Below are 12,931 nucleotides of genomic sequence, written 5' to 3' on the forward strand. Positions count from 1 at the left end.
GTGTGTGTGCGTGCGTGCGTGTGTCCGCCCCCCTGCCGCACGCTAATCCCCAGCCCCATGCCCGCCTGAGGCGCGGGAGAGGCGGGGTCCCAGGTGTGTCCCGGCCGGCCGAGAAGGACCGGGGAGCGGAGCGAAGCGAAGCGACTCAAAGCAGCTGCGTTGTCCTTTTCCCTGCACTCCCCTCTGCAAACGTCTGAGCAACCGGTTTGCTGCTAGAAACATGTTAATTGCCAACGGAGCTCATTAAGGCATGCACATGCAAAACACAGCGAGGGAGATTACATGGACAAAAGCGCAATAATGAACTGTCAACAATCGAACCCATCTACACGACCAGGAGCACTCAAGAATGAGGCATTTAGAGGCAACAAAGGATTGTCTGGGACAGGAAGAAAGGACGACCTAGACTTTTGTTTAGTCAACACAATTGATTACAAATGAGAGATTAACAGGATAGCTCCAGAGTTTTTTTGAAGGAGGCAGAAGAGAAAAGTCCAATTAAGTGCACCGAATGTTAACTACATTGATTTCCACCGCCAGCCCCCGAGAAATTCTCATTAAACCATCCCTGGCGATCCCTTTTGGAAAGTAATTTGTCTCCCTGATGGAGCAGAGAAAGGGAGCCGTGTAAAGAGAAAGAAGCGCTAGTTCTTGGCACAATGAGCTTAGGAGACACGCTGCAAGGAGCCAAAGGGGGAGTTAATGAGCATCTGACAAGCCGCTTGGATCCAGGCCTGGAGAGCAGTGATGAAAAGATGGAATTGGCCAACAACTATTCTTTATATCAAACATAAAAAGGCCAATCTGAAACAGGACTGCTCAAAGCTGGTGGAGAAGAAAAGAAAGGCCCCTGCTGGGGATGGAGTGGAGGGCTCCACTGCCCCGTTGGGATGGAAAAAAACCTCCCGGCATGTCCTCTCCCCAGCATGCTGCTGCTGGACAGGGTGGCCCTCCAGCCAGCACCAACTGGCCAAACAAGGACACGGCTTGCTCGCCCTCTCCTTGTGGAGAGGCCTGGCCCCCGTCCACCCCCCACACCTCTGCTAGCACCATCCTCCTTCCTGAAGTCTCTAGGAAGGTCACAGCCACCCGGTCAGCCCCCCCCAGCCAGAGGCCTGGGAAGCACCATCTGCCTCTACGCTTGCAGCCAAAGTCACACGCAAAGTCACACGTCCACGGGTGACGGACATCCTCCCAGCCTTCACTCCAGCACAGGAGCCTGGAGGGAAGCCTGGCTTCATCACACCTCTTTGCTACTGCCGGCCTGCGCACCAAGGCTACGCATCGAACAGGGGGAGGGCTGTATTTTAAGCATGTGAAGACAAGATAGATAGTTATAAAACTTTTAACGTGGTAGTTGTTAGATGTAAATCCCAGACTCCATCTTAGGGTTCAGCTCAGCCAGCTAGCACATTAAAATGACGACCACCTTGCCTTCATGAAATGCCAGCACAGGTTTCAAAATAGACCTGGCCTCCCCTCCAGGGAAGACCTGACCGAGCCTGCACAAGTTTAAGCAGCCTGGCGGGACACTGGGCTATCTTTTCCTCCACCTGCTAAAATTGAGCTAAGGGCATTGAATTGTGTCTACAAGGGCATTCAGTGGGTTTGCAGCTACCTTCAACTAGCTCGATTTAAAAAAGAAAAAGAAAACCATCAGCTTTTCCCCTAGTCTAGACAAGGCCTGTGCAGATGCACTCTTAAAACGGTCTAGAACTGGGTTTATCTCAACTTTGGTCTAAGGCAGTATTGACTTTGGTTTAGAAGTGGCTTAGCAATTTAGCTTAAGTCAATACAGGGCTAAATTGATACAAGCCATTTCTGAACCACGTGTCCACAGACAAAGATGTTTGCATCACTTTCACTTATCCAGTTTAAGTCTGTGTGTAAACAGTTTCTTAAGGAGCGTTTGGAAAAATAATAAAAGTGGGCTTAAATATTTACAGGTTTTTGTTTCTGGGTGTCTTTTTCTCCCCAGATACCACCTGACAGGGGTCTGATAAATTGACCTAATGATTTTACAGTAATATTGATGTTTTGAGAATCTGTTTGGGGGGGTTGCATGTGAAGCTGCATACTGACAGTGCTCCAGTGCTAGGATTTTGGGGGTGAAATCCTCGCTCCTGACAGCCACCAAGGGCACCAGACTTCCATCAGGATTCCTATGTACTGTGTAACTTGAAAGAGCTGCTGCATTTTTGCATGGGGAGGATTCAACCAGACTGGTGCAAACGTATCTGATGCTGGCCTCGGATTTAGGGCAGATAGGAAGAACCTTGTTCTACGGAAAAATATTCTGTAGTTCCCTACTACTGGGCTCTTGCATTGTCTCAAGAAAGTTCTGGCACTGATCACTGTCAAGAGCCCTGGGCTAATATTAGCGTTCACGGGGTCTCCATTCATGTTTTTTTCACCATCTACCTCTGAACTCTCCTTGTGCTCTCTCTTTTTCTTTTTTCTTTTTTTTTTTTTTTACAGAAATGGTTAGCAGAATCAAAGGAGGAGAATGCACTGTGGGTTTTCACTGTGGCATTTTCAATCTCATTCTATACATTCCCCAACATTTGCCCACCCTGCACAGAGATTTTCTCCAGGCCACCTGCACCAACATCTCAATCCTTCTCTGAAGTGGCCACTGTGAGTTTAGTTCTTAACATTTTAGGGGAGAGGGAGAGAGAGAGAGAGAGAGAGAGAGAGAGAGTTGTCGGCAAAATTCAGCACGGATGGGGCCTTCCGATGTGTGTCACTTTGCGTTTGTCAGTATGGAATTCCGCCTGCCACGATGCCGTCCATTCGCGTCCGCCCCAGCCCCCTTGCTTCAATAACTCCATTATCCCTCACCTTCTCTGCTTTACTATGCATACCCTTTTCGGGACCATTAATATATATCAAACGGGACTGATCCAGAACAGAAATTTCAGGTATTCCACTCCCTTGTTGAAAGTAACCATTTATTCCTGCTCTGTTTTCTTAACCAGTTTCTGATAGACAGTACTTCTCCTTCCTACGCTGCAATTCCTTCATGTAATGCTCTTTTCACCCACTGCTCTCTTCTGCCTACATTTTCACTTTCACCCTTCATTTTCTGAGCCCTTCCAGGCACCTCTCAAGAACAGATCGCGCAGACTGAGAACATACATATCTGCACCTCTCCTTACCATACTGCCAACATGTGCATACATGCATGAATGCAAATTCTCTCTCTCCTGCCCTCCTATAGAACGCATTCTTCACTGCATTTCTCCAGGGTTTTAACAAGAGTGAGAACTGGCTATAGAACAGGTCATTAATAGAAGGCTATCAAGTGCGTCACATTTCTGTAGAGAAGGGAACCGTGGGTGGTGTGTGGACTCCACTGAAACGTTTCCATGTTGGAATCTTTTCAACGGATTTTTGTTTTTGCAGTTCTCAGGTTTTCTGAGCAGAGACCAGACATTTCAGTTGGGTGGGTGTGTTAGGTCCCTAGGAGGAGCCTTCTGCTCAGCTAGTTCGGTGAGACCCATCAGAGCAGGGCTCTCTTCCTGCAGATTTGCCAAGTGAGAAGAGGGACATACCACATGCTGAATGTTTTAATCACTTGGAAGATTAACGTGGAGCAAGGGGTTCTGCCTTTTCCAACCCACTTCCATCCCCCCAGCCTTTTACACCCTCAAGCCACTTACATTTCCTTCAGTCCAAGTAGTCTCTTGCTCGCTAAGAACATCCCCTTCTTTCCTTCCCCAGAGGCCCCTCTTCCTCAGCCAGGTAGCACAACTCCATGCTGATCACTTCCTTTCCTTTATCACCTGCCCCAGTTCACCTCGTCTTCCCTGCACATAATTCAGTACAGAGCAGAGATCTCGGCGCTCTGTATGCACACAACAGCAGCACTAGATGAGGCTGTAACCACTAGCAGAACACTCCCCTCTTTCCCCAAATACACCATAGCCTGCTGTTTAAAGACTAGAGAAACAGACACCTCTGGGAAGGGTATTTCTCTATGCCAGCCTTACAACCAAGGAATCAAAATTGGGGTTTTCTTCAGTCTGTTCCAGCACCCCTATCCCATTTCCCCCCTCCCCCCAAATAAAAGATAGCGTAAGCTTTCTTTAGCTGAGAGAAGGGGAAAAGAACAACCTCCTCCAAGACTGTAACCTACCAGATTTCTTCAAAACAGAATCCTTTTCCAAGCTCTTCCCTTCGGCAAACACTTCCTCCCCAGACCCCTCCCTCAATCTGCTAAAGGCTCCACTTTATAACCTTGTGTAATCCCCAGTATTAACCTTTTTTGTTGGTTACCTTAGTGTAAGATACCACAACCTATGTTAATTATTGTGTTAGTAGTGTATATCTTTGTCTCCACTAACCCAAACTGCTGAATTCCAAATACACTGGAATTTCTAGGTTAAGCCAGGTTGGAAACATTATGAATCAAGAAAAGGAACTTTCCTAACAGTGAGCTTCAGGCAAAGTCTCAAGGCACTTCTGTAACTTTATATTTCCCTTTCCAGCTTTGTACCAAACTTCCCAAAGAAAATGTTCTGAGATGAAAAGCAGCATGTAATGAGAATTTCAGAAAAATCTAGGAAGGGTTGAGGCTGTAGCAGTTGCCAGGTGTCCTCATCAACTCAGAGCTTCAAAGCTGTGGCTCCCACCTTGCATAGTGTGGTCAGGAGTGTCTAACGAGGAATACGTTTCAGCAGGTGTTGATGTTTTTGCTGGGCTGGTTGCTAGTTCGTCGTATTGCTATAGAAAGAGTAGGAAGGGCAACTTCTCCTTCCGATTCAATATGTCAATTGCTATGCCACAAAACTCCTCATCACTGAAGGAAGAAATTGAAAGCTGGCCAGGTGATTCCTAAAGCCAGCTTGGATTTCACCTTTTTGGAAGCACGATCATTGGGCTCTTATTTTACTGCAAAAGAGGATGGAAATCCTAAGCAGCGATCAGGATCCATTTAACTCAATATCCAGTGCTGCTAATGATGACAGCAGGCTAAATCAGCCAAAACTGGTCCTTGTGTAATTTGTGGAAGAGGCTGAGGGAGTCTGAACCAGCACAGCCAAAGAAAGTGTTAAAAAGATCCTGAAAGATATTTGAAACCAGTGTGAGTGAGGTGCCTAAATAATTTGGAAGACCCCAGCCTTCATAATCCAGCCTGGAAATATTGCCCTCACTCAGTAATGTGTTCTGGGTGCAAATAAAGGAAGAATTTGGCTTTTAAAGTATACAGGCATTTTCATTATTCCAAGGGCACTTGGAACCCTTTACAATCATTTTCCAAAAGTCCCAATGACTCTCAGAAATACTGTTACCTTCTCTACTGCTGCCAGTTGCCAGGGTATTTTGCATAAATAAAAACTTTTTAATTCCTAACCAACCTTCTCCTCCTGATTCAGTCTGCTAATGAATTGTGATGTCATTAGCATGGGATTCTGGCATCACTAAATGAATTTAGTAGGAGAAAGATGATTATACAGAAAAAAACACCAACATACTCCAAATACTTTGGCAATCGGAAACTCAGGGAAAGGAAGGAAATATCTAAAAAAAAATAATAGTACAGAGCAGCCACAATTCCTTAAACTCATTCTGAATGCAGTTTAGAGACAGCAGAGAAAAACTGTGACAGGCTTCATTTAAACACAAATCTGTTTTTTTTTTTTTCATGGATTAGGTCTCTCACATTAGTACATTATAGACCTTTATTTCCAGGGAAGCATACTAGCAGTGGATCTATTGTTCCTTTTGAATGATCAGTCCTATTAAGTGATTAAGAATATACAAAGATTCTTTAGTTTACTTTTTGGGAGTACATTGCTATGTGTCGATGTCTGACTGGGAACACCCCCACTCCCTCTGAAATATAAACTCTGTCCTATTTTGTCTCCTGAATGAAAAAGCATTTGCTCAAGATTTTCCTCAACATTCACTCTTCCATCTCAATTCAAACTTCCCAAAATGATGGAGAAAAACCTCCTGCTTTGGGCTTTCCTAAGTATCAAGTGTCTACCTCTGAGCAACTCCATCTTCTCAGATAACCAGTTGGGTTTTTTTGTTTTGTTTTTTAAAGAAAAATCTTTGAGTAGAACCAGAAAGCATATGTGTATTTGTGGCTGCAGCCGGGAGAACAGTGCAGGCTGGAGAGCAGCTTAAACAAAGCTGCAAGCCTGTGGTTCACTTTGTCGACAGGAAGCTTTTCTAGGGAGACAGGGAGAGTACTTTGAATGAAGCTAGTGGGAGCATACACAAACTAAATATGGATGGAGAAATGTGAGTCGGGAAACAAAGCCTATGCTTTGTGACACTGCTGGGCATATTTGACAAGCACCTCCTATTGTGTTTAAGCTGTAGAACAGTCAAGGAGATTGTGATTTGAAGGACAGTATTTTTTTCTTATTGTTTCATTTATAACCTACATGTAAAATAATCCTACGGCATCTGGCTTTGCTCGAACCCACTTCATGTGAGTGATATAGCTGTCATCTCACACCATTCAGGAGTTTCGTTTAGAATGTTTTGAGAGTCAAGAAAAAGACTGCTTCATTTTTTGGTAAATGCTATCACCACCGCTGATGGAACTTATGAAAGGGAATGATCACATTTAGTATTCATATATATGTAAGCCACATTATTAATAAAGTTCTAGGACATGGCTAACAGAAAGGACAGACAACCAGTAGATTTGATATGCAGTGTTCACAAATTAGAGCATTTAAAAGAGCTGTTCCAGCTGTGTTCAAAAGGAATAGCAAATTCCAAATTAAAATTGTCCTTTTACTAGAAAAAAATAACTTAACACAGCAAAAGACTCCAGTAATGAACTGTTTTTGCACCTCTCTCTTGCACAAGGGCTTAAAAAGCTCTATCCTTCTCTTGCTACTGAAGAAACACCTTAGACAATTTTGCATCCCAAATATTTAAGTAACTGTTGTAAAAGAATAAAACCCAGATGGATCATTGCATCTCTGGATTTGTCAGAATACAGGGTTTCTTAGCAGTGCATTTCAGAAATTCTGATCTTCATGCAGCAAATTCACTATTTCAATTCAGCATCTAACAAGAACTCAGGAAAGGACATTTTATTGTAACCAAAGTTCTCGGTTTTTATTTATTGCTGCTACGGTTTTGTTGTACCAGCTTTACCATAACTCAGTTTGCCTGCTACAGTACTCATACTAACTCAACCAAATTCAGCTCTGATTTATGCATTTTTCCACAGTAAGTCATACATATAATATAGTGCTAGAATCCGAAAATGTAGTCAGTGCAGGATCAAGCTTTATGTCAACTTTATAATAGTTTTGCCATGGATTTGATCTCTGAATTAAGCAAAATATTAATATAATATGAATATCCCTATATCAAAATGGCATAAGAACCTTCAAATCATGGAAGATACATTATAACAAGTTGTAGCTGTATATTGTGCAGCTTAGCTGTATCTGAAACAAAGTATTCATATTAAACACTTTTTAAATAGCTTTAAGGTCCAGTTTTGAGAAGCAGCCTCTGAAACTACACACAGTTTCAGTCAGGTTTTATTGGTTTCTCAATGCACACAAATATGAACTGGGCTTCAGTCTGATAAACAGCTCCCTAGGCTCCAAGCCCCATCACAGTCTGAGCAGGCTCTGAAAAAATATGATCTTGCCTATATACAGGTGAGAGGACACCATAGAAAGGCAAAGCGCAGACAAAGCTTAATAAACCCCTTAAGTACTCTTATGCCTATATTTTTCATTGAACGTACCAATGGGTTTGAAAAAAAGGATTTGGAACTAAGAAATTTCTCATCCCCCAGAGAGATAGCTAACCAACCCCTTTGTCCCACTCTCACTGCCAGGAGAGACCAAAAGGTACACAGATAAGAAAATGCGGTGGTGTTGGTGGTGATGAGATGGGCATGAATCAAGCTGTGTTCCTAGGTTAGTACAGCGGTTACTCATTTCTATATTAACTTAAAAAAATAAGGTGATTCAGTATGCCTTCTTATGAGATACTCAAACGATAATTCCCAACAGCCAAGTAATTTGCTTTCCCCGCTGTTCTTCTCAAGTAGGCATTTGTTTCAGCTAGGAGCTTGGGGGCACAGGCTACCATGGGCTATGCAGTGTAACTGACAGAAACATACTGCCACTAAAGACAAGTAGTGCAAAGCTGGACAAGAATAGGGGGATAGGCAGAAAGTTACTTGGTTAGGTCCGGAGCGAAAAAGCATTTGCTCAGAACTGAGAGAAAACTGCATAAGCTGAAAACTTTAAGAAAAGATGACAGGGTCAGAGCTGGAAAGGACTACACAGAATCACATACTCAAACAACACTGCTGATTCAGGAAAGCATCTCTCCTAGGACTGCGTGAGCTTTCATCATCTTACAATCATCAATCAGATTTATGCAAAAATATGAAAGCCCTTTCCTGGATCAGGGCCAACACCTATGAAAGATAAGTCACAAGTTAAGGCACAAAGAACTAGCAACAGCACCAGCAATACGTGCACAGCTAATAAGGCAGCTGACAGGTCTACTCAGTGCTACGTACAGTACAATTGTGTACATTTCCCCTGCTTTGTCTGGAGCCTGCTTTCGTTCCCCATTGTTGACCTCAGCTGCCCTGCTGCATGACTCGGGTTCATTTCCTTTGCTCTTCCACACCGTATGCACGCAACTTCTGGATGTATTAGTCTGACTGCTTGTGGTTATGCTTGCTGGTGCAGACGGCAATCTGCAGGCCCTCGTTCTCTCTGACTATGCTTATTTCTGACTCTCAGTTTAGGTGCTTTACTCTTGGTCTGTCTCATTCCATAGACTTCTCTGCATTGGACAGTATTCCAGCACTACCAGCATTTCTGCTGCTTCCAAGATCATGTCCCAAAACAATCCCAAATTTCAGTGTCCTGCCCCTCAAGAGGAAGGATGAGTTTGGCACTTTCAGTGTTTTTTCAGTGCAAGTTTTTTATTTAAGCCGCGCCCCTCTATGCAACATAAAGCAGCCCTTTGTTAGAAGCATAATGGTCTCACTGAATTTTAATCCTGAAACCTCTGTTTGTTTCAACTGATTGAAATTAGCTAAAATAAATCTATTTGAAGGCACTAACTGCATAGATCAAACAGCCTAAATTTTGGAGTATGATTCTTTCCTTAAATCAACAGTTCACAATTTCAATACATTTTAAGTTTTCATTTTCAGGTCAACTGATACTAAATTAAATTTCACCAGGTTTAAATGTTACGTTATTATTTGATGTCCTAGAAATTTTCAAAGGCACAAATGAGAGTTAGGCTTTCCAATCTCCATTCACCTCTCAAGGAGTTTCTACCACTCCAAAGTATTTATGTAGCATAGTATCCAAGCACCTCAAATTTTTTATTGTACACTCACAACTCCCCTCTGAGTTCGGAAAATTCCATATCCCCATATTACAGATGGTGAACTCAGACATGGAGAAACAAAAGCTCAGATCCTCAAAAGGAGCCCACCTCTGGCTGAGATTAAATTTATATAGGCACTTTTGAAGATTTGGCTCTATGTGACTTGGCCAAGGTGACACAAAAAATCTGTGGCAGAGGAAGGAACCGAATCCACATCTCCAGGTGGAGATCCTATCCTTCTTTTGGGCACCCAACTTCCCTTGAAAGGCATCCTCTGGATTCATAAAAACGGATCCTTCTCCTCCACTCTGCTAAATGCAGCTGAGTTTAAAAATCCAGAGCCCCAGATTTCTAAAGAGCCACATGCATGCCTGTTAAATCAAATGTATGACTGAGAACTATGCTTGTAATCTTACAGAAGAAAATATTACCAACTTGTCTTTGTGACAAAACACTGAGTAGGTATAAAATTGCGACAGTCTCTATGCCAGGTTTTTTTTAAACTCCCTGCTTCTAAGATGAAAGCCTAATTTGATATTTTTGTAGTTATATAACAGTTCTAATATTTTGTGACATTTTGTATTGTGACACTATAGATGAAATTGTCATCGGACTGACACCCTTTACTGTTTATTCCTTAATTACAACTGTTAACAACACTGCAGAGAAGCGTGCTAATCTGCCATCACATATTATGAAAACAACGTTATTGTTACAAACACCAACACCCACTCAACAGGATATTTCTAAGATGGCAGTTTCTGTAAAAACTTATCAGTTTAATGGACACTTCAATAGAAAAAGTTTAAAATGAACTTTTAACATTCCCTTGAAAAACGTAAAACAATTTTCATACAGCTGAGGGGAATTTTTTGTTGGTGAATCTGAGAGCAATTTTAATTCAGCAAATAAGGCACTGTTCTAACAGAAAAGAGCCTCTGCAGATGCTGGTCCTCACAAACTGTTCCCGTGCTCTCCAGCTGAGAAGCTGATCCCTGTTCTGAGGGGCCACACATTCCTCACTAACATGCCTCAGTGCTGGATAATTAAATCTCGTTTGATTAATTAAATGCACATTATGTTCTAGGTACCCAGCTCTCCCTTTCCTCATGGGGCAGTGTAAAGGGGCTGTGATCTCAGGTGATCAGACTGTGATGCTTATGGAAACATTGGCCAGGGAACATAATGCTATTCACTCCTAACACAAGGTTCAGATACAGGGATGCAGGTCCCACCTCCCGCACCTGAACAGGAGGCTCCATCCCCTGCCACTAAGGAAGGGGATAGACTCACTGCTCCTAAATCTCAACTTGGCAACTAATTTGGTTAGGCTGTGGCTAACCGAAGTGGACTGTACATCCCTGATCCACACGTTTATGAACTGTTCTTATGCTAAGAGAGTGTTAGCCACCTGTATTGAAACAGAAATGCTATTTTTCTTATTGACTCAAGTGCAACAGCATGTAACCACTAGAAAGCAACAGATGCTGGCTCCCAGGCCCAGCAGCCAAAGTGCTGGCCTTACATCAAAGTAAAAAAGCCACCAGCTTTCTATCTGTGCAGTGGGGAGCTGAAGAGCTGTCCTGCGTCCAAGACAGAAAGCAAGCTCCTCACCTCCTGCACTCCAGGAGTGGGATGCTTGCTTGAAGATGGCTTTTTCCTGGTTCTCTCAGGCTCCCATGACCTAACCCATTAAAAGAATGAAAGCGGCACAACGGTTGGCTTTAAACTAAGAGGGACTAAATATAACTGACTCTTGCTTTTTCCTTCAGAGGCTGCAAAGTGAACTTTATTGTTGGATTCATACCAGATTCACACTGGCTTCCATTGTCATAAATCCAGGACCCAGACCCTAAATAGAAAATTAATTAGCAGAAGAGAGTATGGCAGAGGAGTGACAGACGTTTCAGTTACTTATAGAGGATCAGCAAAGACCCCAAGAATTTAGTGCTTCTGGCATGGTCTGGGAATGTACAGTATGCTCTATGCAGCTCGATCACTGGAGTTTCTACAGAGGCATTAACTAAACTATCCCCTCAGCCCACTGTAAACTACCTACATTTCCTAGAGGTAGAGCTCTCCATGGCACAGAGGCAGAAGATAAGGCAAGACAGGATATGAATCTAGATTAATTTAAACAAGTCACTTAAAATGTAATGAGGAAGGATTACAAGTAACCTATAATTCTTTCCATCTTGAAGAGGTGATTGTTCTTGCTGGGCTCTCGTACACCGTTTTCCCTAATTTGTGAGTCAAACAACATGTTCAAGTAGTATTGTTTCTCTCACCACAAGCAGTATTATTATAACCTTTTTCAGCTAAAAGACTAAGGTTTAGCTGAACAAGTCCACATAGACACACAAATGAAAACAAACTATCAGATATGATTCACTTTCATCTACAATTTAAACTTCAATTTAATGACCCAGTACTCCATTGCTTGAGTAGACTATTTTGTCCAGTTAAGCCAAGAGACTATCTGTTTTGTTTTCCATTTCTGCTCCTCCCTTTGGGTGACTTACGTTCTGTTTTATAGGATTCATTTTCTTAAAACCAACAGGAGTTTGTGCTCTTCCTAACAGAAACTGCTCCCACTTGGGAAGAGATTCTTCAACTGATGCCCAATAGACGGTCTAGGAAAGATATAACAAAAAGCAATTTAAACTTTGATTCAGAATCTAATCTAAACCAATTTCTCATAAAAAATATACACATGCAGTGTGTTAGTAAATGTTGTCTTACGTGTGAAGCAATTAAGAAAAAGGCCAAACCACTTGCATATTAAATTTCAGATCCCTCAACTACACAATACAATAGTTGCTGGCAGGATTTCACTTTCCAGTGTAAGTTATGGAGTGACTGAATATGCCCTCTTGTGGACGATGAGGTAGAATAGAAATTCTTCATAGTGGTTCTTTTTGTGTAACTGTAGTACATTTTTTATAAATAGTAACCTGACAGTTTCTTAGTTTTGAATATTAATATTAAAATCCTAATTTAGTGATGTTTTATTTCCAAGGCAAAAATACATTTGGGGATTAATACTATAAATAGAAAACATTAGAGGGTTCAGAAATTATCCAAATAAAAGTAGTATTTGCGCTCAGTGCTGCAGGTAATAAATCCATACATAAACTGAAACCTTGCAGTTAGAGCTTTTGCTTAGAAACTAATAGACCTGTGTTCAATAGCTTCCTCAGTTGGAGGAGGTCCAAACTCACAGCTCCCACCTCCTAGGAGGATTCCCTAAGCCATCAGACTATGGGCCAATCTGCTTGAGGGAAAATTGGGGGTGGGGGGCAATCTCCACTCTTCCCATTGAAACTGAGTCACTGTAAAACTGATTGTGAGCATGACTCGGAGGTTAAGTGGCTATGACCTCACTTGGAAGGATGGAAGTCATGTTTCTAGACTTTTTCTGTATTTACATTTGACCCAAAAGGGATCTTGGAGTCATTATTGACTCCAAGATGAACATGGGCTGCCAATGCGAGGTCACGGTTGGCAGGGCTAACCGGACCTTGTTGTGCATCCACAGATGCATCTCAAGTAGGACCAAGGAGGTGATCCTCCCCCTCTA

At 42.5% G+C, this 12,931-nt stretch overlaps 1 protein-coding gene across 4 annotated transcripts in view; it reads right to left on the reverse strand.

Moving 5' to 3' along the window:
* The window catches only part of CUNH3orf14 (chromosome unknown C3orf14 homolog), a 31,364-nt gene that overhangs the window by 9,661 nt on the left and 8,772 nt on the right, over positions 1-12,931 (reverse strand). For 3 of the 4 annotated variants that reach the window (XM_019536713.1, XM_019536712.1, XM_019536715.1), the window contains exons 5-6: positions 11,874-11,984; positions 1,755-4,725 (exon numbers count right to left, since the gene is read on the reverse strand). In XM_019536713.1, coding sequence (XP_019392258.1) covers positions 4,603-4,725; positions 11,874-11,984 — 234 coding nt within the window. In that variant the 3' untranslated portion in view covers positions 1,755-4,602. Of the gene's footprint in view, positions 1-1,754; positions 4,726-11,873; positions 11,985-12,931 lie in introns of those variants that run through there. The other variant, XM_019536716.1, reaches the window with a different exon arrangement.

This window comes from Crocodylus porosus, unplaced genomic scaffold (assembly GCF_001723895.1).
Source record: "Crocodylus porosus isolate Cpor-Errol unplaced genomic scaffold, CroPor_comp1, whole genome shotgun sequence".
In the NCBI taxonomy this organism is placed as follows: Eukaryota; Metazoa; Chordata; order Crocodylia; family Crocodylidae; genus Crocodylus; species Crocodylus porosus.